Source organism: Symphalangus syndactylus, chromosome 13 (assembly GCF_028878055.3).
Source record: "Symphalangus syndactylus isolate Jambi chromosome 13, NHGRI_mSymSyn1-v2.1_pri, whole genome shotgun sequence".
NCBI lineage: Eukaryota > Metazoa > Chordata > Mammalia > Primates > Hylobatidae > Symphalangus > Symphalangus syndactylus.
Window position 1 is genome coordinate 118,550,988 of NC_072435.2, and position 25,164 is coordinate 118,576,151.

At 45.8% G+C, this 25,164-nt stretch overlaps 1 protein-coding gene across 1 annotated transcript in view; it reads left to right on the top strand.

Annotated features, from left to right (window-relative positions):
• CCDC62 (coiled-coil domain containing 62) overlaps nucleotides 1-23,068 on the top strand; it is a 55,700-nt gene extending 32,632 nt beyond the window's left edge. The window contains 4 exon segments of the mRNA XM_055237982.2: nucleotides 6,308-6,457; nucleotides 18,885-18,909; nucleotides 18,912-18,978; nucleotides 22,281-23,068. Coding sequence (XP_055093957.1) covers nucleotides 6,308-6,457; nucleotides 18,885-18,909; nucleotides 18,912-18,978; nucleotides 22,281-22,371 — 333 coding nt within the window. The 3' untranslated portion in view covers nucleotides 22,372-23,068.
• Nucleotides 23,069-25,164: the final 2,096 nt, after the last annotated feature.

The following is a 25,164-nucleotide window of genomic DNA, read 5'->3' on the forward strand; positions in this document are numbered from 1 at the left end:
AGTCCTTTGGGTATATACCCAGTAATGGGATGGCTGGGTCAAATGGTATTTCTAGTTCTGTTGTGGGGTGGGGGGAGGGGGGAGGGACAGCATTAGGAGATACACCTAATGCTAAATGACGAGTTCATGGGTGCAGGAAATCAACATGGCACATGGATACATATGTAACAAACCTGCACATTGTGCACATGTACCCTAAAACCCTAAAGTATAATAAAAAAAAAAAAAAAAAAAAAAAGAAATAATGTGAAATAATGTGAAAATAATCTTATAACATTTGCATGCATATTTGCTGCAAGAGTCATACTTCATTGATACTTAATCATAATCTTGGACATGGTGGGTCCCAATAACCAATATTTAATGCAAGACTGTAAACTTAATAGAGAGAAAATCTTATTTATAAATTTTCATGTGTTCTTTTCTTGACAATAAGGAGCTGTGAGATTTGTATTTTAAAAGATACTTAGTAATAAAAACTTTAGTTTAAAAAAAAAAAAAAAAAAAACAAAGAAAAGTAATGGCAAAAACCGCAATTACTTCTGCACCACGCTATTACCACAGTGATTTAGCCATTCACTTGTCAATGGACATTTGGATTGTTTCTGGTGTACTGGGTAATACAAATAAAGCTGCTTGCATATTCATGTATAATAAGTCTTTGTATAGACACTTTTTTTGTATAGACATCGTTTATCTAGGAATGGAATGCTAGCTAGGTCATATGGTAGGTGTATATTTAACCTTTTTTTTTTTCTTTTTTTAGAGACAGGGTCTTGCTCTGTCGCCCAAGCTGGAGTGCAGTGACGCAATCCTGGCTTATTGCAGTCTCAAACTCCTGGGCTCAAGTAATCCTCCCACCGCAGCCTCCCAAGTAGCTGGGACTGTAGGCATGAGCCATTATGCCCAGCTCATTTTTGCATTTTTTGTGGAGATGGGGTCTTGTTATGTTGCCCAGGGTGGTCTCAAACTCCTGACCTCAAGCAATCCTCCTGCCTCAGCCTCCCAAAGTGCTGGGGTATATTTAACATTTTAAGGAACTGCCAGATGTTTTCCAAAGTGGTTATACCAGTTACATTCCCACCATCAGTGTATGACGGTCCCAGCTGCTCCAGATTCCAGTCAATACTTGCTATGGTCAATTTTTAAATTCCAGACATTCTAACAGGTATGAAGAGGTATCTCAATGTGGTTTTAACTTGCATTCCCCTAATGACTAACAATGTTGTGCATCTTTTCACACACTAAACCACCATGTATTTATAGCTTTGTTTTCTTTTTTTCTTTTTTTTTTTGAGACAGGGTCTTTCTCTGTCCCCCAGGCTGGAGTGCAGTGGCGCGATCTCGGCTCACTGCAAGCTCTGCCTCCCGGGTTCACACCATTCTCCTGCCTCAGCCTCCCGAGTAGCTGGGACTATAGGCGCCCGCCAACATGCCCGGCTAATTTTTTGTATTTTTTTAGTAGAGACAGGGTTTCACCGTGTTAGCCAGGTTGGTCTCGATCTCCTGACCTTGTGATCCTCCCGCCTCGGCCTCCCAAAGTGCTGGGATTACAGGCTTGAGCCACCGCGCCCGGACTGTTTTCTTTTCTTTTTTTTTTTTTTTGAGAAGGAGTCTCGCTCTTTCACCCAGGCTGGAGTGCAGTGGCGCGATCTCGGCTCATGCAGGCTCCGCCCCCCGGGTTCACGCCATTCTTCTGCCTCAGCCTCCCGCGTAGCTGGGACTACAGGTGCCCGCCACCTCGCCCAGCTAATTTTTTGTATTTTTAGTAGAGACGGGGTTTCACCGTGTTAGCCAGGATGGTCTGGATCTCCTGACCTCGTGATCCGCCCGCCTCGGCCTCCCAAAGTGCTGGGATTACAGGCGTGAGCCACCGCGCCCGGCCCTTTGTTTTCAACTGATAGAGAAGTTCTAGCCAGTTATTCAGTCCCAAAGAGACACTATTCTTTATGTCTGTGTAGAATATCCCTTCTTTAATTACTTCTCCAGATTTACCTCCTCTCTGCACTATGCTAATAAAACACTTATCAGGCCAGGCGTGGTGGCTCATGCCTGTAATCCCAGCACCTTGGGAGGCTGAGGCGGGCACATCACCTGAGGTCAGGAGTTGAAGACCAGCCTGGCCAACATGGTGAAACCCCGTCTCTACTAAAAATACAAAAATTAGCCAGGTGTTGTAGCTCGTGCCTGTGGTCCCAGCCACTCAAGAGGTTGACGTGGAAGAATCGCTTGAGCCCAGGAGGTGGAGGCTGCAGCAAGCTGAGATTGTGCCATTGCACTTCTGCCTGGGTGACAGAGCCAGACCCTGTCTTAAAAAATAATAAGAGGCTGGGCATGGTGGCTCATGCCTGTAATCCCAGCACTTTGGGAGGCTGAGGCAGGTGGATCACCTGAGGTCAGAAGTTCAAGACCAGCCTGGTCAACATGGTGAAACACTGTCTGGCTATGGCCAGGTGCCAATGACTTTCTTCACAGAATTGGAAAAAACTACTTTAAAGTTCATATGGAACTAAAAAAGAGCCCGCATTGCCAAGTCAATCCTAAGCCAAAAGAACAAAGCTGGAGGCATCATGCTACCTGACTTCAAACTATACTACAAGGCTACACTAACCAAAACAGCATGGTACTGGTACCAAAACAGAGATATAGACCAATGGAACAGAACAGAGCCCTCAGAAATAATACCACACATCTACAACTACCTTATCTTTGACAAACCTGACGAAAACAAGAAATGGGGAAAGGATTCCCTATTTAACAAATGGTGCTGGGAAAACTGGCTAGCCATATGTAGAAAGCTGAAACTGGATCTCTCCTTATACCTTATACAAAAATTAATTCAAGATGGATTAAAGACTTAAATGTTAGACCTAAAACCATAAAAACCCTAGAAGAAAACCTAGGCAATACCATTCAGGACATAGGCATGGGCAAGGACTTCATGTCGAAAACACCAAAAGCAATGGCAACAAAAGCCAAAATTGACAAATGGGATCTAATTAAACTAAAGAGCTTCTGCACAGCAAAAGAAACTACCATCAGAGTGAACAGGCAACCTACAGAATGGGAAAACATTTTTGCAATCTACTCATCTGACAAAGGGCTAATATCCAGAATCTACAAAGAACACAAACAAATTTACAAGAAAAAAACAACCCCATCAAAAAGTGGGCGAAGGATATGAACAAACACTTCTCAAAAGCAGACATTTATGCAGCCACCAGACACATGAAAAAATGCTCATCATCACTGGCCATCAGAGAAATGCAAATCAAAACCACAATGAGATACCATCTCACACCGGTTAGAATAGTGATCATTAAAAAGTCAGGAAACAACAGGTGCTGGAGAGGATGTGGAGAAATAGGAACACTTTTACACTGTTGGTGGGACTGTAAACTGGTTCAACCATTGTGGAAGACAGTGTGGTGATTCCTCAGGGATCTAGAACTAGAAATATCATTTGACCCAACCATCCCATTACTGGGTATATACCCAAAGGATTATAAATCATGCTGCTATAAAGACACATGCACACGTGTGTTTATTGTGGCACTATTCACAATAGCAAAGACCTGGAACCAACCCAAATGTCCAACAATGATAGACTAGATTAAGAAAATGTGGCACATATGCACCATGGAATACTATGCAGCCATAAAAAATGATGAATTCATGTCCTTTGTAGGGACATGGATGAAGCTGGAAACCATCATTCTCAGCAAACTATTGCAAGGACAAAAATCCAAACATCGCATGTTCTCACTCATAGGTGGGAATTGAACAATGAGAACACTTGGACACAGGAAGGGGAACATCACACACCAGGGCCTGTCATGGGGTCGGGGGAGGGGGGAGGGATAGTATTAGGAGATATACCTAATGTAAATGACGTGTTAATGGGTGCAGCACACCAACATGGCACATGTATACATATGTAACAAACCTGCAGGTTGTGCACATGTACCCTAGAACTTAAAGTATAATAATAATAAATAAAAAATAAAAAAAAGAAAGTAAGTATTTTTTTTTTTTTTGAGACGGAATTTCACTCTTGTTGCCCAGGCTGGAGTGCAATGGCATGATCTCGGCTCACCACAACCTCCGCCTCCCAGGTTCAAGCGATTCTCCTGCCTCAGCCTCCCTAGTAGCTGGGATTACAGGCATGTGCCACCATGCCCGGCTAATTTTGTATTTTTAGTAGAGACGGGGTTTCTCCATGTTGGTCAGGCTGGTCTCGAACTCCTGACCTCAGGTGATCCACCCGCCTCAGCCTCCCAAAGTGCTGGGAGTACAGGCGTGAGCCACCACTCCCGGCTGAAATTAAGTTTTCTTAAAAAAAAAAAAAAAAAATCAGATGGTGGCTCACGCCTGTACTCCCAGCACTTTTGGAGGCCAAGGCAGGGGGATCACCTAAGGTCAGGAGATCGAGACCATCCTGGCCAACATGGTGGAGCCCCGTCTCTACTAAAATACAAAAAATTAGCCAGGCTTGATGGCATGTGCCTGTATCCCAGCTACTCGGGAGGCTGAGGCAGGAGAATCGCTTGAACCTGGAAAGAGGTTGCAGTGAGCTGAGATCACACCACTGCACTCTGGCCTGGCGACAGAGCAAGGCTCCATCTCAAAAAAAAAAACAAAAAAAAATTCAGGGCTGGGTGCGGTAGCTCATGCCTATAATCCCAGTACTTTGGGAGGTTGAGGCGGGCAGATCATGAGATCAGGAGATCAAGACCATCCTGGCCAACATGGTGAAACTCCGTCTCTACTAAAAATACAAAAATTAGCTGGGCTTGGTGGCACACGCCTGTATTCCCAGCTACTTGGGAGGCTGAAAGGCAGGAGAATTGCTTGAACCCGGGAGTTGGAGGTTGCAGTCAGCCGAGATTGCGCCACTGCACTCCAGCCTGGCGACAGAGTGAGACTCCATCTCCAAAAAAAAAAAAAAAAAAATCAGTCTAAGCCCCTTTAAGAGCAGTTGGCAGTGACTCATTTTCGTGCTAAACTTCAGATCCCAAAGTTGAAATTTAATAGGAATAAATGAAGGCACATACCCACATATTTTTCAAGGCTGATAAGCCTTTAATGTTGTCTTATTTTGCAAGTATTTTGACATGCTAAATACAGCCTTGACAAGTTGGTTGAGGAGAGTTAACCAATGCCTAGGATTCTTTTATCACATGGGTGTTACTTCATTAGCTGTAGTAAGTTCTGTTTAAGTCAAATTATTTAACTGAGTAGGTTCTAAGAAATAAAAAGGGCTGGGTGCAGTGGCTCATGCCTGTAATCCTACCACTTTGGGAGTTCAAGGCGGGTGGATCACTGGAGGTCAGGAGTTCAAGACCAGCCTGGCCAACAGGGTAAAACCCCATCTCTACTAAAAATACAAAATTAGCCGGGCGTGGTGGTGGGCAACTGTAGCCCCATCTACTTGGGAGGCTGAGTCAGGAGAATCACTTGAACCCGGGAGGTGGAGGTTGCAGTGAGCTGAGGTTGCACTATTGCACTCCAGCCTAGGCAACAAGAGCAAAACTCCGTCTCAAAAAAAAAAAAAAAAGAGCCTGGGCACGGTGGCTCACGCCTGTAATCCCAGCACTTTGGGAGGCCGAGGCAGGCAGATCATGAGGTCAGGAGATCGAGACCATTCTGGCTAACACGATGAAACCCCATCTCTACTAAAAAATACAAAAAAAAAATTAGCCAGGCATGGTGGTGGGTGCCTGTAGTCCCAGCTGCTCGAGAGGCTGAGGCGGGAGAATGGCATGAATCCGGGAGGTGGAGCTTGCAGTGAGCCGAGATCGTGCCACTGCACTCCAGCCTGGGCAACAGAGCGAGACTCCGTCTCAAAAAAAAAAAAAAAGAAAAGGAATTAATTTAGTTATTCTTATTCTACTATTTGATGTCCTGCTTTGCTTTGTAACACCTAAAGACAAAGAAATATTCACAGGTGATCAGATGTAGTGGCTCACGCCTATAACCCCAGCACTTTGGGAGGCCGAGGCAGGAGGATAACTTGAGGCCAGGAGTTCAAGACTAGCCTGGGCAACATAGTGAGATCCCACCTCTACCAAAAGAAAAAATAGCTGGGTGTGGTTGCACACACCTATGGTCCCAGCTTTTCAAGAGGCTGAGGCAGGAGGATCACTTGAGCCCAGGAGCTTGAGGCAGTCAATTGTGATTGTGCCACTGCACTTCAGCCTGGGCGACAGAGCAAGAGAAAGAAAAAAAAAGAAAACAATATTCCTAGGTAGTTAGCATTTGTGTTTGTAAACCTAAGCATTTAAAGGTGCCTCTTAATTTCCTGTAGGCTTCAATTGTGTTACCCTCCCAGGATGATTTCTCGCCCACAAGCAAGCTCCAGCGTTTGCTGGCGGAATCTCGTCAGGTGGTGACAGACCTGGAGCTGAGCACGCTGCTGCCCATCAGCCATGAGAATCTCACTGGCAGTGCCACAAATGTATGCGTTTCATTTTCTCTTGACTATATTTGTCACATCCGAACACACCACTGAACACCGGTGTGCAAATATCACCAGCAGGATGGCCTTTCTGTTAGAGGGAGAGTTTCTGTGTCTCTAGGGAGGAAAGGGAACATGCTTGTTTTAAGGAGGAAAAAGTTACAATCAGATGTCACTGGACCCAAACTTCCTCTTTCTAATGATCTGGGGCATATGAAGATAAATTCTTGGGGATTTTTTTTTGTGGGGGGTACAGAGTTTTGCTCTTGTTGCCCAGGCTGAGGTGCAGTGGCACGATCTCAGCTCAATGCAACCTCCACCTCCCGGGTTCAAGTGATTCTCCTGCCTCAGCCTCCCAAGTAACTGGGACTAAAGGCATACTCCACCATGCCCGGCTAATTTTTGTATTTTTAGTAGAGATAGGGTTTCACCATGTTGGCCAGGCTGGTCTCAAACTCCTGATCTCCAGCAATCCACCCACCTTGGCCTCCCAAAGTGCTAGGATTACAGGTGTGAGCCACCGCACCCAGCCAGAAATGTTTTAAAAACTAAATTTTATTATAGAAAGTTTCAAGGCCGGGCATGGTGGCTCATGCCTGTAATCCCAGCACTTTGGGAGGCCGAGGCAGGTGGATTACCTGGGGTTGGGAGTTCGAGACCAGCCTGACCAATGTGGAGAAACCCCGTCTCTACTAAAAATACAAAGTTAGCTGGACATAGTGGCGCATGCCTGTAATCCCAGCTACTCAGGAGGCTGAGGCAGGAGAATCGCTTGAACCCCGGAGGTGGAGGTTGCGGTGAGCCGAGATCATGCCATTGCACTCCAGCCTGGGCAATGAGCAAAGCTCCGTCTTAAAAAAAAGAAAAAAAAAAGAGAAAGAAAATTTCAAATATGCACTGAAGTAGAAAGAATGGCACGGTCACTTACCTTTGACTACCACTGATTTTATCTTGCCCCATCCATACACATTTTCTTTGGAAGCATTTTAGAGTGAATCTCAGCATCATATCATGTCACTCATAAATATTTCATGATCTTGATGTCTCTCTAACAGATATGGACTTTTAATTTTAATTTTTTTTTTTTTCCGAGACAAGAGTCTCACTCTGTTGCCCAGGCTGCAGTGCAGTGGCGCGATCTCGGCTCACTGCAGGCTCCACTTCCGGGATTCACGCCATTCTCCCGCCTCAGCCTCTTGAGTAGCTGGGACTACAGGCGCCCGCCACCACGCTCGGCTAATTTTTCGTATTTTTAGTAGAGACGGGGTTTCACCGTGTTAGCCAGGAAGGTTGCGATCTCTTGACCTCACGATCCGCCCGCCTCGGCCTCCCAAAGTGCTGGGATTACAGGCTTGAGCCACCGCGCCCGGCCTAATTTTTTTTTTTGAGACTGAGTTTCACTCTTGTTGCCCAGGCTGGGGTGCAATGGCATGATATCAGCTCACTGCAATCTCCGCCTCCTGGGTTCAAGCGATTCTCCTGTCTCAGCCTCCCAAGTAGCTGAGATTACAGGCGCCCGCCACCATGCCTTGATAATTTTTGTATTTTTAGTAGAGGCGGGGTTTCACCATGTTTACCAGGCTGGTCTTGAACTCCTGACCTCAAGTGATCCACCTGCCTTGGCCTCCCAAAGTGCTGGGATTACAGGTGTGAGCCACCCTGCCCGGCCTAATTTTGATTTTGTGTATTTATTTATTTTTGAGACAGCATCTTCCTCTGTTGCCCAGGCTGGAGTGCAGTAGCTATTCGCAGGCGTGATCACAGCTCACTGCAGCCTCAAATTCCTGGGCTCAAGAGATCCTCCCACCTCAGTCTCCCAAGTAGCTGGGACCACAGGCACGCACTACCATGCCCACTATGTTTCCCAGGCTGATTGAACTCCCGGCCTCAAGTAATCCTCCTGCCTCAACCTCCCAAAGTGTTGAGACTATCAGCGTGAGCCACCGTGCTCAGTTTATTTATTTATTTTTCAGAGACAGTCTTGCTCTGTCACTCAGGCTGGAATGCAGGGCCAACTTGAACCTCCAACTCCCAGGCTCAAGTGATCTTCCCACCTCAGCCTCCTGAGTTGCTGGGATTACACATACACGAAACCACACCCAGCTGATGTTTTTATTTTTTGTAGAGACAGGGTCCCACAATGTTGCCCAGGCTGGTCTCAAACTCCTGGGCTCAAGCAGTCCTCCTGCCTCAGCCTCCCAAAGTGCTGGGATTACGGGCGTGAGCCACTGCGCCTGGCCTGGCTTTTCTTAACAGTGTCTTTTAAAAAGAGAAATTTAAAATTTTGATTACTTCCATTAACAGGATTTTATTTTTTTTTTTTTGGAGACAGAGTCTTACTCTGTCGCCCAGGCCTTGGTGCCAGTGGCGCGATCCCAGCTCACTGCAAGCTCCTCCTTCCGGGTTCACACCATTCTCCTGCCTCAGCCTCCCGAGTAGCTGGGACTACAGGCGCCTGCCACCACACCCGGCTAAGTTTTTGCATTTTTTAGTAGAGATGGGGTTTCACCGTGTTAGCCAGGATGGTCTCCATCTCCTGACCTTGTGATCCACCCTCCTCAGCCTCCCAAAATGCTGGGATTACAGGTGTGAGCCACCACAGCCAGCCTATTCTAGTAGTTTTTTTGTAGATTCCTTAGGATTTTCAACACAATCATGTATTCATGAATAGAGACAGTTTTATTCTTTTTTCCAATATTTATGCCTTATTTTATTTTCTTCCCTTACTGCTCTGGCTAGGACCTCCAGATGAGTGTTGAATAGGAGGGGAGCAGACATCTTTGCCTTATTTCACAAAATGCTCTCTGATGGCATTTCTTGCTTAGTCCTTCTTCAGATTGGTATTTTGTTAGATTCAGAGTTCCCTGGAGCAGTTTCTATGTGACGCGAATAGATCCAAAACTAGAACATTAATCATTTTAGAATCAAGATGCTCATTGCCATGAGCCTAAACAAGTAGTTGCAGAGATTACCTTAAAGCAGAACAGGATCCAAAAATAGAAATTTTTCGAAGTATACCATGTGTGCCATATAAGCTTTTCAGAGTGGAAACCGTGATGGACTCTGGTGTTTCCTAGGAAGATTTCTTCTTCACAAGCTGTCTCTGAGGCATTAGTGAAGCATTGCATTTATATTGGGGCAGAGGAAGGTTTTTTTTTTTTTTTTTTTTTTTTTCAAAGACAAAAACTGTTTAATTTCTTTTTTTTGTTTGTTTGTTTGTTTGTTTTTTGAGACGGAGTCTCGCTCTGTTGCCCAGGCTGGAGTGCAGTGGCGCGATCTCGGCTCACTGCAAGCTCCGCCTCCCGGGGTCACGCCATTCTCCTGCCTCAGCCTCTCCGAGTAGCTGGGACTACAGGCACCCGCCACCACGCCCGGCTAATTTTTTGTATTTTTAGTAGAGACGGGGTTTCACCGTGGTCTCGATCTCCTGACCTCGTGATTCGCCCACCTCGGCCTCCCAAAGTGCTGGGATTACAAGCAAGCGTGAGCCACTGCACCCGGCCTGTTTAATTTCTTTAAACAAAAAAAGATTATTTCAGAATTTGACTCAAGAATGTACATAACATTTGTGAACAATCTTACTAGGATTTTTTTTTTTTTTTTTTTTTTTTTAGAGGTATTATTTTTTTTTAATTAATTTTTTTTGCATACAAAAACAATAAACATTCTCCAAAAATACATACAAACAAAAAGATGCGTATCAAACATATTAGGAAGGTTGCACATGGGAAGTCGGGGAATAGAAATGGGGGGTGGGAGTTAAAATAAATGAGAGAGGGACTTTATATGGATCAGTGATAATAACTCAATCCTCTATTTGACAAAGAAGAGGGAGAAGGAAGAGGAAGAAAAAGAAAGTGGGATAAAGGATCAGAAAGGGAGGAAAACAGAAAAAATTAGAGTATGACTCCAGGGTAGACCTGTTTTGTTGTCACTGAGTTGGTTGGTTGGTTTGTCTGTTGTATTCTTCATGTTTCGCCAAGTTGGCCAGACTGGTCTTGAACTCCCAGCCCGAAGTGATCAACCCGCCTCGCCCCCCAGAGTGCTGGGACCACAGGCGTGAGCCACCACGTCCAGCCCCCACATTGCTTCTGGCCTCCGTGGTAGACCTCCCAGACGGAGCGGCCAGGCAGAGGAGCTCCTCACTTCTACCCAGACACGGGGCGTCCGGGCAGAGGAGCTCCTCACTTCCCAGACGGGGCGGCCAGGCAGAGACGCTCCTCACTTCTTCCCAGACGATAGGTGGCCGGGCAGAGGCGCTCCTCACTTCCCAGACGATGGGTGGCCGGGCAGAGGCACTCCTCACTTCCCAGATGGGGCAGCCGGGCAGAGGCGCTCCTCACTTTCCAGATGATGGGTGGCCGGGTAGAGGCGCTCCTCACCTCCCAGACGGGGCGGCCGGGCAGAGGCGCTCCTCACTTCTTCCCGGACGGGGCGGCCGGGCATAGGCGCTCCTCACTTCTTCCCGACGGGGCGGCCGGGCAGAGGTGCTCAGAGGAAGGTTTTTAATGACAAAACTATTTTGGTGCTTAGCTATCCCTTTAAATGTATGCAGTGAGGCTGCTTCTTCCCCTGTGTCTGGGGAGAACCTTTATGACTTTTCCGGTCATTCTTTGGCTATTTCTTTAAAATATATATTTTTTAATTGAGATATAGGCCAGCCATGGTGGCTAACACCTGTAATCCCAGCACTTTGGGAGGCCAAAGCAGATGGATCACTTGAGCCAAGGAGTTTGAGACCACCTTGGGCAACATTGGGAAACCCCACCTCTACAAAAAAATATTTTTTTAATTAGCTAGACACACTGCCATGCACCTGTATTCCCAGCTACTCAGGAGGCTGAGGTGGGAGGATCACTTGATCCTGGGAGGTCAAGACTGTAGAGAGCCGTGATCTTGCCACTGCACTCCAGTGTGGGTGACAGAGTAAGACCCTATATCAAAAAGAGAGAGAGACAGAATTCACATTTTATTTATTTATTTATTTATTTATTTATTTATTTATTTTTTGAGATGGAGTCTTGCTCTGTCACCCAGGCTGGAGTGCAGTGGCACGATCTCGGCTCACTGCAAGCTCCGCCTCCCAGGTTCACGCCATTCTCCTGCCTCAGCCTCTCCGAGTAGCTGGGACTACAGGCGTGAGCCACCACGCCCGGCTAATTTTTTTTTGTATTTTTAGTAGAGACGGGGTTTCACCATGTTAACCAGGATGGTCTCGATCTCCTGACCTCGTGATCCGCCCGCCTCGGCCTCCCAAAGTGCTGGGATTACAGGCTTGAGCCACCGCGCCCGGCCCACATTTTATTATTTACATACAATTCACCCTTCTAAAGTGTACGATTCGGTGGTTTTTTAAAATCATATTCATAAAATCGTGCAGCCACTACCCCTATCTAGTTCTAGAATATTTTAATCACCCCAAAAGGAGACCCCACATCCACAGCCACTGTTTACCACAATCTACTTTCTGTCTCTATGGATTTGTTGGACAGATAATTTTAATCAGAACTTGTTGAATAGAATTCATGAGATCCATGAACTTTGATGGAATAAAGATTACATGCCAGTTTATTTTTATTTTTTAATTTTATTTATTTATTTATTGTTTTGAGACAGAGTCTTGCTCTGTCACCCAGGCTGGAGTGCAGTGGTATGATCTTGGCTCACTGCAAGCTCCGCCTCCCGGGTTCACACTATTCTCCTGCCTCAGCCTCCCAAGTAGCTGGGACTACAGGCGCCTGCCACCACGCCTGGCTAATTTTTTTTTTTTTTTTTGTATTTTTAGTAGAGACGGGGTTTCACCGTGCTAGCCAGGATGGTCTCGATCCCCTGACCTTGTGATCGACCCACCTCGGCCTCCCAAAGTGCTGGGATTACAGGCATAAGCCACCATGCCTGGCCTATTTTTTTATTTGTATTTTATTTTTGAGATGGAGTTTCACTCTTTCCTCCACTTCCCAGGTTCAAGCGATTCTCCTGCCTCAGCCTCCTGAGTAGCTGGGATTACAGGTGTGAGCCACCATGCCTGGTTAATTTTTTGTATTTTTAGTAGACACAGAGTTTCACCATGTTGGCCAGGCTGGTCTCAAACTCCTGACCTCAAGTGATCCTCCCAACTTGGCCTCCCAATGTGCTGGGATTACAGGCATGAGCCACTGTGCCCGGCCCAAATTCATATTTTCCTAACAAGCATTATAGCAACAGATGTCTCCTCCTTGTCCTTGTGGCTTCAGGTTGTTCTCTCAACCTCTTCTCTTCGTTAGGGTTTTATGTCAAATTCCTGAGATATAATTAATCCCTCCCTCATTTTTGTCCTGCTAGTGTGGCTCTGTGTGTGTGTGCCTGCACGTGTGTGTGTGTGTATCTGTCTCCATCAGAGTGCACGTCAGGTACCCAACAGGCGACTGCGTCCATGACTCCTGCTTACTGTGAGCGCCTCAGGACCCTTCTCCACCTTGGCACCCTGGCTGCAGCACCCAGCACCTGCCACAGAGGGCCTCAGGGCCTACTTTGAATGGAACTGATAGGAACATGCAGAAAAAAGACAAAGCTGGCCAGGTGCAGTGGCTCACACCTATAATCCCAGCACTTTGGGAGGCTGAGGTGGGAGGATCACTTGAGGGCAGGAGTTCAAGTTCTGCTGGGGCAACATACCAAGACTTTGTCTCTACAAAAAATTCAAAAATTAGCTGGATGTGGCCGGGCGTGGTGGCTCACGCCTGTAATCCCAGCACTTTGGGAGGCCAAGGTGGGCGGATCACGAGGTCAGGAGATCGAGACCATCCTGTCTAACACGGTGAAACCCCGTCTCCACTAAAAATACAAAAAAATTAGCCAGGCATGGTGGTGAGCGCCTGTAGTCCCGGCTACTTGGAAGGCTGAGGCAGGAGAATGGCGTGAACCCAGGAGGCGGAGCTTGCAGTGAGCCGAGATCGTGCCACTGCACTCTAGCCTGGGCAACATAGCGAGACTCTGTCTCAAAAAAAAAAAAAAAAATTAGCTGGACGTGGTGACCTACGACTGTAGTCCTGCGTACTTGGGAGGTTGAGGCGGTAGGATTGCTTGAGCATGAGGTCAAGGCTACAGTGAGCTATGATCACACCACTGCACTCCAGCTTGGGCCATAGAGTGGGACACTGTCTAAGAAAAATAAAATAAAATTAGCTGGGAGCAGTGACTCACACCTGTAATCCTAGCTCTTTGGGAAGACCACACAGGAGGATTGCTTGAGCCTGGGAGTTCGAGACCAGCCTGGGCAAGATAGTGAGACCCCATTGCTAAAAAATAAAAATTAGCCAAGTGTAGTGGCTCACGCCTATAGTTCCAGCTACTCAGGAGGCTGAGGTAGGAGGATCATGACTTTGAGCCCAGGAGTTCGAGGCTACAGTGAGCCATGATCACACCATTGCACTCCAGCCTGGGCAACAGAGCAAGACCCTGTCTCAAAAAATATATTTTTTTGAGAGTGTTTGAGCTAGAAAGAACCAGAAGAGATATCTAATTCCAACCTTACATTTTACAGGAAGGGAAAAATGACCGAATCTCTTTAGTCAACAAACTACAGCTAGAATCAGAAAATCATCTAATTGGAAAAACTGTTGGCTCCAGATATCATACATTTTCTGGTGCATTAACTGATTCTAGAGATATTGGGAAGACAGAATTTAAATAACAGGGATTTACCTGGCAACACGCTTTACAAACTCCTCCCCCCATGCCTTTGTACTGAGTACAGATAGGTACCGAAAAAGCAAATAATTTTGTTTAAAAATTCTTAATTTCTGCAATAAGGAAGCAGGGTAAAGTTCTGAGCAGCGTATCTGCTTCTCCAGGGCTTTGCCATCTGTCACTACAGACAAGGGTCGTAATTCAGAGACTTGCTGTGAGACAGGCACTCTCCCACGTTGCCAGGGAGCACGAAATGATTCAGTCCTCCTGGTGGGGAAATTGGCAATGTTTTCTAAAAAATCACCGAAGAACTGACGCTTTGATGATGCAGTGTCACTTTGGGAATCTCTCCCACGAATACTTCTGCATGTGTATGAAATGGCATAGGCACACGTGTTTCTTTGCAGCATTTCTTTACAATAGCAAATGATAGGAGGCCACCCAGTGTCCAGCAAAAGGGAACCGAGGGAATAAGCTGTGATCCGCCCACACGGTGGAGTTCTGAGCAGCCATAGAACAGAATGAGGTGCTCTAGGATGTGGAAATATTTTCAGATATATTGCTAAGTGAGAAACGTACAAGATACTGAAGGTTCATATGGCATTCCATATACGTAAGGAGATGCCCAGGGGCGGTGGCTCACACCTGTAATCCCACCACTTTGGGAGGCCAAGGTGGAGGATTGCTTGAGCCCAGGAGTTCGAGACCAGCCTGGGCAACATAGCTAGGCCCTGTCTCTACAAAAAAAGGTTTTTATTTTTTTTTTTTATTTTTTTTTTTTTTGAGACGGAGTCTCGCTCTGTTGCCCAGGCTGGAGTGCAGTGGCGCGATCTCGGCTCACTGCAAGCTCCGGCTCCCGGGTTCACGCCATTCTCCTGCCTCAGCCTCCCGAGTAGCTGGGACTACAGGCGCCCGCCAACACGCCCGGCTAATTTTTTGTATTTTTAGTAGAGACGGGGTTTCACCGTGTTAGCCAGGATGGTCTCGATCTCCTGACCTCGTGATCCGCCCGCCTCGGCCTCCCAAAGTGCTGGGATTACAGGCTTGAGCCACCGCGCCCGGCCAAAAGGTTTTTAAAAACATTAGTGGGGCATGGTGGTGCACACTTGTAGTCCCAGGCACTCGGGAGGCTGGGACAGGAGGATCACTTGAGCCCAGGAATTTGAGGCTGCAGTGAGCTGTGATTGAGCAAATGTATTCCAGCCTGAGCGATACAGCAAGATCCTGTCTCAAAAAAAAAAAAAAAAAAAAAGAAGACGAAGAAAAGAAAGAGGATGGAAATAATATATATTTGCACAAAGACACAGTGGAAAGATGATATAAATTTTACCAATTGGAGGCATGAGGGATGAGGCAGAAGTGGGACTTCTCAGTTTATACCTGTTTTTATTATTTTGACTCTTAAACTATTCAAGAAAAACTCCAATAATTTAAAAATAGACAAAAGAGAAAAAAGGAGCGAGAGTAAGAGGAAGCACAGCTGAACACATTGCCTCATGGCGGGCTTCCTCCTTGCCTCGAGGGTAGGAATGGGGAGCAGACCCTACCATAAACTGAGCTTGGAGTTGTGCCTGCTGCGCGGGCCTGGCCGTTCTGATTGCTGGCTTGAGATGGTTGGTGTTTACCTGTCGGGGCTCTTGGCCTTTCTCGTGGCAGGCTGATAAAGCCCGCAGAACCCTTTTAGAATGAAGTTTTTAAATGAATAAGAGAAAATACATAGCATGGTAGCAAAGCACGGTGGTTCACGCCTATAATCCCAGCCCTTTGGGAGGCCCAGGCAGGCATATCACCTGAGGGCAGGAGTTCCAGACCAGCCTGGCCAACATGGTTAAAACCCCTCTTTACCAAAAATACAAAAATTACCCGGGCATGGTGGCGTGCCTGTAATCCCAGCTACTCGAGAGGCTGAGGCAGTAGAATCGCTTGAACCCAAGTGGTGGAGGTTGCAGCTAGCCGAGATTGCGCCACTGCACTCCAGCCTGGGCAACAGAGCGAGACTCTGTCTCAAAAAAAAAAAAAAAAAAAAATCAGATGGTAAAATACATGGGCAATTTGCATAGAGAGGAAGCAGCATGAGTAAAAGCACAGAGGCCTGGAAGCACCCCTGGGTGCCCCTGAGGAACTGTGAGGGATCCCCGCGTGGCTGGAATGCAGGCCACACAGGCAGGAGGAGGTGAGCAGGTGGGCTCACCTGCAAGCCAGGGGTCACCACGGAATGCACCGGAGTCTTTCCAGGCATCATCTCCCCTTCATTCCGCCCCCCTTACCTCTCCACTCCCCTCCTTCCTCTTTTCCCCACGCAGACACCTAACAAGGCTAACAAGGCACCGCAGCACTTAGAGTTGCTGATGCTTAACTACTGACCACTGTTTTCAACAGTGCTCACTTAGGGCTCACTGGATGGGTGCTTGTGTTAGGACTGACAATGAGCCAGTTATATCTGGGCATTAGTTGATGGCCAGCATTTAGCTGTAACACACATGGTAAAGCAGACAGAGAAGTCCTTCCAAATTAGAGACAAAGGGGACCCCACACATGAATGGGAAGTCAAGAAGCCTTTGTTGGATGGATGGATGGCAATTGTATGCGGTCACTTCATTATATTTTATTCATTCCCTAAGGTCTTATTTATTTTTTTTTTTCTGAGACAGGGTCTCACTCTGTCGCTCAGGCTAGAGTGCAGTGGCACGATCATGGCTCACTTCTGCCTCAAACTCCCAGGCTCCAGCGGTCCTCCCACTTCAGCCTCCTGAATATCTGGGACTACGGGTGTGTGTCACCACGCCTGGCTAATTTAAGTATATTTTTTGTCTCCCTGTGTTGCCCAGGCTGGTCTCAAACTCCTGGGCTCAAGAGATCCTCCCACCTCAGCTTCCCAAAGTGCGGGGATTGCAGGCGTGAGCCACTGTGCGCAGCCACTAAGGTCGTTTTTAAATTGACAAATAATAATTGTATATATTTATAGTGTATAGTGCAATGTTATGTATATAACGTAGTGGAATGACTAAACCAGCTGTATCTATCACCTCACATACTTCCATGTCTTTGTAGTGGAAAGATTTAGAATCTGTTCATTTAACAATTTTGAAATATATCGTACATTATTATTGGCTGGGCACAATGGATTATACCTGTAATCCTAGCCCTTTGGGAGGCTGAGGCGGGAGTATCACATGAAGCCAAGAATGGGCAACAATGGGAGACCCTGTCTCTATAAATTAAATGCACACACATACACACACACACACACACACACGCTACATTATTTATTTATTTATCTTTTTTTTTTTTGAGACAGACTGTCACTCTGTCACCAGGCTGGAGTGCAGTGGCGCGATCTTGGCTCACTGCAAACTCCACCTCCCAGGTTGAAGTGATTCTCCTGCCTTTCAGCCTCCTGAGTCGCGGGGACTACAGGCGCCCACCACCACGCCCAGCTAATTTTTGTATTTTTAGTAGAGACAGGGTTTTAGTAGAGACATATAAGTGAGATCAGGCAGCATTTGTCTTTCTGTGCCTGGCTTCTTTCACATAGCCTAATGTCCCCTAGGCTCATCCACGCTGTTGCAAATGACAGCATTTTGTTTGTTTTTATGGCTAAATAGTATTCCATTGTGCGTATATACTATGTTTTCCTGATCCACTCATCTGCTGACAGGCACTTATGTTGCTTCCGCATCTTGGCTGCAGTGAACATGGAGTGGAGTGCAGATATCTCTTCATCTAATGTCTTTTTTTGTTTGTTTTTTTTTTTGAGATGGGGTCTCACTCTGTCGCCCAGGCTGGAGTGCAGTGGCGTGATCTTGGCTTACTGCAACTTCCACCTCCTGGGTTCAAGCAATTCTCCCACCTCAGCTTCCCGAGTAGCTGGAATTACAGGTGGGTGCCACTATGTCCACCTAATTTTTTTTTTTTTTTTTTAGGCGGGGTCTCGCTCTGTCTCCCAGGCTGGAGTGCAGTGGCGCGATCTCGGCTCACTGCAAGCTCCGCCTCCCGGGTTCACACCATTCTCCTGCCTCAGCCTTCCGAGTAGCTGGGACTACAGGCGCCCGCCACCACGCCCGGCTAATTTTTTGTATTTTTAGTAGAGACGAGGTTTCACCGTGTTAGCCAGGATGGTCTCGATCTCCTGACCTCGTGATCCGCCCGCCTCGGTCTCCCAAAGTGCTGGGATTACAGGCATGAGCCACCACTCCTGGCCATGCCCACCTAATTTTTGTATTTTTGGTAGAGATGAGGTTTCACCATACTGGCCAGGCTGCTCTTGAATTCCTGATCTTTTTTTTTTTTTTTTTTTTTTTTGAGACGGAGTCTCGCTCTGTCGCCCAGGCTGGAGTGCAGTGGCGCGATCTCGGCTCACTGCAAGCTCTGCCTCCCGGGTTCAAGCCATTCTCCTGCCTCAGCCTCTCCGAGTAGCTGGGACTACAGGCGCCCGCCACCGCGCCCGGCTAATTTTTTGTATTTTTTAGTAGAGACGGGGTTTCACCGTGGTCTTGATCTCCTGACCTCGTGATCCGCCCGCCTCGGCCTCCCAAAGTGCTGGGATTACAAGCGTGAGCCACCGCGCCCCGCCTGAATTCCTGATCTTAAGTGATCCGCCCGCCCTGGCCTCCCAAAGTGCTGGGATTGTAGGCCTGAGCCACCGCACCCAGCCTCATCTAACGTCTTTTAAAGGCATTTCTGCTATATTTGTGTTGAGTCTTCTTAAGAATTTTCTAGTTTCTCTATCCTGGATACTAATCTGGGAGTTGTTTTCTAGAAGTCAGAGGTCCCAGAAGAGTCAGCTCAAAAAAATACCTTTGTCAGTTATTGAAAGAAACAAAAGGCAACTTCAGTATTCATCGTGATCACGGGTAAGTCACCTTTGCTTATCTCACCTTATATCTCAATTAATATTTAATAAGTAACTTGGGAACATCGATAATGTTGAGTCAAGACCATGTATTTGTTTGACTTGTAATACTTTCTCTTTTGCTTGACCGATTTATGCATACCTTCTAAATTTAATCAGAATAAAATGTCAATTACTTGCAAAGAAATGCAGATCAAAAAGTTCTCCTGCACTCCAGCCTGGGAACACAGTGAGACCTTGTCTCTTAAAAAATAAAAAGGCCGGCCGGGCGCGGTGGCTCACGCTTGTAATCCCAGCACTTTGGGAGGCCGAGGCGGGCGGATCACGAGGTCAGGAGATCGAGACCATCCTGGCTAACATGGTGAAACCCCGTCTCTACTAAAAATACAAAAAAAATTAGCCGGGCGTGGTGGCGGGCGCCTGTAGTCCCAGCTACTCGGAGAGGCTGAGGCAGGAGAATGGCGTGAACCCGGGAGGCAGAGCTTGCAGTGAGCCGAGATCGCGCCACTGCACTCCAGCCTGGGCGACAGAGCGAGACTCCGTCTCAAAAAAAAATAATAATAATAAAATAAAAAAAATAAAAAAAATAAAAATAAAAAGGCCAGGCGCGGTGGCTCACACCTGTAATCCCATCACTTTGGGAGGCTGAGGCAGGTGGATCACAAGGTCAGGAGTTTGAGACCAGCCTGATCTGTCTCTACTAAAAATACAAAAATTAGCCAGGCACGGTAGTGGGCGCCTGTAATTCCAGCTACTTGGGAGGCTGAGGCAGGAGAATCACTTGAACCCAGGAGGCTGAGGTTGCAGTGAGCCAAGATGGCACCACTGCACTCTAGCCTGGGCAACAGAGCAAGACTCCGTCTCAAAAAAAAAAACAGTTATTATTCTCAATACCTAGAATTTTAAATCTAGGGAAGTGAATACATAGACACAGCTTTAAAAATCAGAATCTAATATGAAAAGACGCTCAACATCACTAATTATCAGGGGAATGCAAATCAAAACCACAGTACGGGCCAGGTGCAGTGGCTCATGCCTATAATCCCAGCACTTTGGTTGGCCAAGGCGGGTGGATCACTTGAGGCCAGGAGTTCGAGACAAGCCTGGCCAACATGGTGAAACCCCGTTTCTACTAAAAATACAAAAATTAGCCAGGCATGGTGGCGGGCACCTGTAATCCCAGCTACTCGGGAGGCTGAGGTAGGAGAATTTCTGGAACCTGGGAGGCGGAGGTTGCAATGAGCCAAGATCATACCATTGCACTCCAGCCGGGCGACAATAGTGAGACTCTGTCTCAAAACAAACAAACAAACAAAAAAACAAACAGAAAAACCACAATGCAGTACCACCTTACTCATGCAAGAATGGCCATAATTTAAAAATCAAGAAATAATAGATGTTGGCGTGGATGTGGTAAAAAGGGAACACTTTTACACTGCTGGTGGGAATTTAAACTAGTATAACCACTATGGAAAACAGTGTGGAGGTTATCCTTAAAGAACTAAAAGTAGAACTCCGATTTGATCCAACAATCCCACTACTGGGTATCTACGTGGAGGAAAAGTAGTCATTATATGAAAAAGACACGTGTACACACGTTTATAGCAGCACAATTTGCAATTGCAAAAATACGGAACCAGTGCAGATGCCCATCAATCAACTAATGGATAAAGAAAATGTGGTATATGGGCCAGGCATGGTGGCTCACACCTGTAATCCTAGCACTGGGAGGCCGAGGCAGGCAGATCACCTGAGGTCGGGAGTTTGAGACCAGCCTGGCCAACATGGTGAAACCCTGTCTCTACTAAAAATACAAAAAATTAGCTGGGTGTGGTGGTGCATGTCTGTAATCCCAGCTACTCAGGAGGCTGAGGCAAGAGGATCACTTGAATCCGGGAGGCAGAGGTTGCAGTGAGCCAAGATTGTGCCATTGCACACCAGCCTGGGCAACAAGAGTGAAACTCAGTCTCAAAAAAAAAAAAAGAAAATTATAGCTGAAAGAAAATCAGAATTAATGTTTCAGCATTTCATCTGTCTGTCCGGATAGAAGTTTTTTGTTTGTTTGTTTGTTTTTGAGATGGAGGCTTGCTCTGTCTCCCAGGCTGGAGTGCAGTGGTGCAATCTCAGCTCACTGCAACCTCCACCTCCCGGGTTCAAGCAATTCTCCTGCCTTAGTCTCCCAAGCAGCTGGGATTACAGGTGCGCATCACCATGCCTGGCTAATTTTTTGTTATTATTATTATTTTTTGAGACAGAGTTTCGCTCTTGTCTCCCAGGCTGGAGTGCAGTGGTGTGATCTCAGCTCACTGCAACCTCCGCCTCCCGGGTTCAAGCGATTCTCCTGCTTCAGCCTCCCAAGTAGCTGGGATTACAGGCATGTGCCACCACGCCCGGCTAATTTTTTCTTTTTGTATTTTTAGTAGAGACAGGGTTTCGCCATGTTGGCCAGCTGGTCTCGAACTCCTGAGCTTAAGTGATCCGCCTGCCTTGGCCTCCCAAACTGCTGGGATTAGAGGCGTGACCTACCACGCCTGGCCAAGAAGTCTTTATGTGGAGTAGAGCTTTATAAAAGTTTTACATAGGGTAGCTGGGTGCGGTGGCTCACACCTGTAATCTCAGCACTTTGGGAGGCCGAGGTGGGCGGATCGCCTGAGGTCAGGAGTTTGAGACCATCCTGGCCAACATGGCGAAACCCTGTCTCTACTAAAAAAAAAAAAAAAAAAAAAAAATTAGCCGGGCATGGAGGCTCGTGCCTGTAATCCCAGCTACTGGGGAGGCTGATGCAGGAGAATGGCTTGAACCTGGGAGGCAGCGGTTGCAATGAGTGGAGATTTGGCCACTGCATTCCAGCCTGGGTGACAAGAACGAAACTCCATCTCAAAAAAAAAAAAAAAGTTTTACGTGGGGTAAAATCTTCATAAAAACGTTTATTGACCCAGTAAGCACTTTCTGGATTTGTGTTTACTTCTATCAAACCTGCATTTCATATGTGGTTTCCTTAGAACCCAGTTTGATAAGCTAAAGGGTACAGGCATTTCAGATCTTTTCAAGGTAAGCATATCATCAGCATTTCAAAGACTGGGGAAGCAGGGAGCCTGAGCAACACCATGCCCGCCCCCATCCCTCCTCTTCTCTCCCTTCACTCTCTGCTGAGTTTTCACATTTATAGTATTTTGCATGTCCTGATGTTGATGAAAATCAGGATGTACAGTTAATATTTTAGACGCCGGGAGCTTATAGCATGCTCTCCAATGTTAATTGATTGTATTTTATTAACGTCGTGTTTTCTTCATCCAAAAGCAGATTTCTCATCTATGTGGAAGGCAGAAAGCAGACACCAATACTGAATGAATACTTAACCGTAAAACTGAAAGAGGATTGTAGTTCTTCATAAACAGCACTTAATTCCAGCTGGGAGCAGAACTAGAAAGTTAATTTTTAAACATCTACACTTTATTTTCAAGTTAACCATTTTTGTGCTGAAGAAATATTTTCATGTGTAAGAAAGTAGACCTTATTGTACATATAGAAACTTGGAATTATGCTAAGAATGAAAAAGTCTTCTCTGTAAAGATACAGACTACAGTTAAATGCTAGAGAAGCTCTTTAAAAACGTGAACATCAAATAGAGAAAGAACCCCTGCATAGAAAGTGCTGTTTTAACTATCTGATTTTTAAAAAATCTGTGCATACATTTAAATTATAAACAATAGGTTATCAGAGTCAGCTCAAAATATATGAGAAATAGTATTCTCTCATGGTTTTAGCTCTTGACTTTGCTGTGTAAATAGACATAAGGTGCTTTGATATAAAATATAAAATGTAACTGGAAAATAGCTCGAGGTCCTTCTTTCCCAAGCTGAGCAGAGCCCCATCTTCCTGGGTCTATAGTAGTCCCACCTACTGACGCAAACAAAAGTTTGCTGGAAGATCAAGTTTTAGATGCATTTTTAAAAATCTTAAAGACTAAAACACTTCCATTTTAACTTGTAAAGTAATTTAATTTTTTAAAGCTTATACTATATGCCTCTGTGTCTTCTCTAAAAGAATTGATCAGCTTCAGTCAATAAAAGATATTTTTAATATTAAAGAAAAAATATGTTTCCTTGGTTTCTTTTTATTTTACAGGAGTAAAATAAGGAAGGAACAGTCATCGCTTTAAACTGAACCTGGCAAGTTAATTTCCTCAGGAATGGGCATGTATTTTTTTAAGCATTGCAGATATCAAAGTTCTATTGTGCTGAATAAATGCCCCTTTGTTAACAGGTTTCAGTGTTACTTCAGAGACGATTTTCATGAGCGGGGAAGAGCCACCTCATTTAGCCTTTTTAATTAGGGTGCTGAAAAGAGAAGTTGGGTGAGGTTTGGTTATGTTCTTTATCAATGCGTGCTTTCTCCCTCAGGCTGGGCTGTCCAGAGCAAAACTGAGAAAGGTATAGTTGCTTCTGAGCTGCTGCCTGCCAAGTAGAAACCTAAAATGACCCTTGGGAGGTTGACTTCAAATCTAAGAATCAAAATATTAAATTTTCTCCTCCTTTTCATGTTCATGGCTGCACATCAACTTGCCTAGTGAAAAGGCAACAGTGAATAGATGCTAAATTGGAAAATGTCAGGGAACTAAAGGATGTGATAACAATTAAACATTATTTTATGTCTAAATGTATTTTAGCTCATAGGATTACAGTACCTAGACACCTGACACCGATTGTATCCCACCACCTTATCGTTCCATATGCAATCCAACAATAAGAAATTTCGGCTGGGTGTGGTGGCTCATGCCTGTAATCCCAGCACTTTGGGAGCCTGAGGCAGGTGGATCACTTGAGATCAGGGGTTCGAGACCAGCCTGGCCAACATGACAAAACCCCCTCTCTACTAAAAATACAAAAAATTAGCTGGGCGTGGTGTCACGCGCCTGTAATCCCAGCTACTTGGGAGGCTGAGGCAGGAGAATTGCTTGAACCCGGGAGGCGGAGGTTGCAGTGAGCTGAGATCGTACCACTGCACTCCAGCTTGGGTAACAGAGTGAGGTTCCGTCTCAAAAAAAAAAAAAAAAAAAAAGGAATGAGAAATTTAATGTTAGCAATGTATCTAGCTCAACTGAAGTTATTTATTTATTTATTTTTATTTTTATTTTTTATTTTTCTGTCTCTGTCACCCAGGCTGGAGTGCAGTGGCGTGATCTTGGCTCACTGCAACCTCTGCCTTTCAGGTTCAAGTGATTCTCCTGCCTCAGCCTCCTGAGTAGCTGGGACTATAGGCGTGCGCCACCATGCCCAGCTAAATTTTGTATTTTTAATAGAGACGGGGTTTCACCATATTGGCCAGGCTGGTCTTGAACTTCTGACCTTGTGTTCCACCTTCTCGGCCTCCCAAAGTGCTGGGATTACAGACGTGAGCCACCGCACCTGGCCCAACCTAAGTCATTTAAATGACAGGATTTCGTTTGTTTTTATGGCTAAACAGTATTCCATTGTGTATATATATACCACTTTTTTTTTTGAGATGGAGTCTCGCTCTATTGCCCAGGCTGGAGTGCAGTGGCTCAGTTTCAGCTCACTGCAACCTCCACCTCCCGAGTTCAAGCAATTCTCCTGCCTCAGCCTGAGAAACTGGGATTACAGGTGCCTACCACCACTCCTAGCTAACTTTTTGTTTTTTTAGTAGAGATGGGGTTTCATCATGTCGGCCAGGCTGGTGTTGAACTCCTGGCCTCATGTGATCCTCCCCAACTCAACCTCCCAAAGTGCTGGGATTACAGGCGTGAGCCACCACATTTCTTTATCCACTCATCTGTTGATGGGCATTTAGGTTGCTTCCACATCTTGGCTGTTGTGAGCAGTGCTGCCGTGAACGTGGAGTGCAGATACCCCTGACCTAAGGTATGAGCAATTTCTGTTAGATAGGCAGTCTTCTTTTTTTTTTCTGTACTTTAATGGATGCAGAGAGGCAGTCTCATAGCGTATTTGAAATAGTTACAAGATAAAAACTAGATTTTAGCATTTATGTTTTATCACCAACATTCTTAAGATCAACACATCCGAAGAGGAGGCAAATGAATTATACTACAATCTGCCTGCCAGAAATAATCTCAGCATTGGAAAAGACTGATATAAGGGTATTTTTAGAATCTGTGAACGGATTTTTTTTAAATTTTATTTTTACTGACAGGGTCTCATGCTGTCAC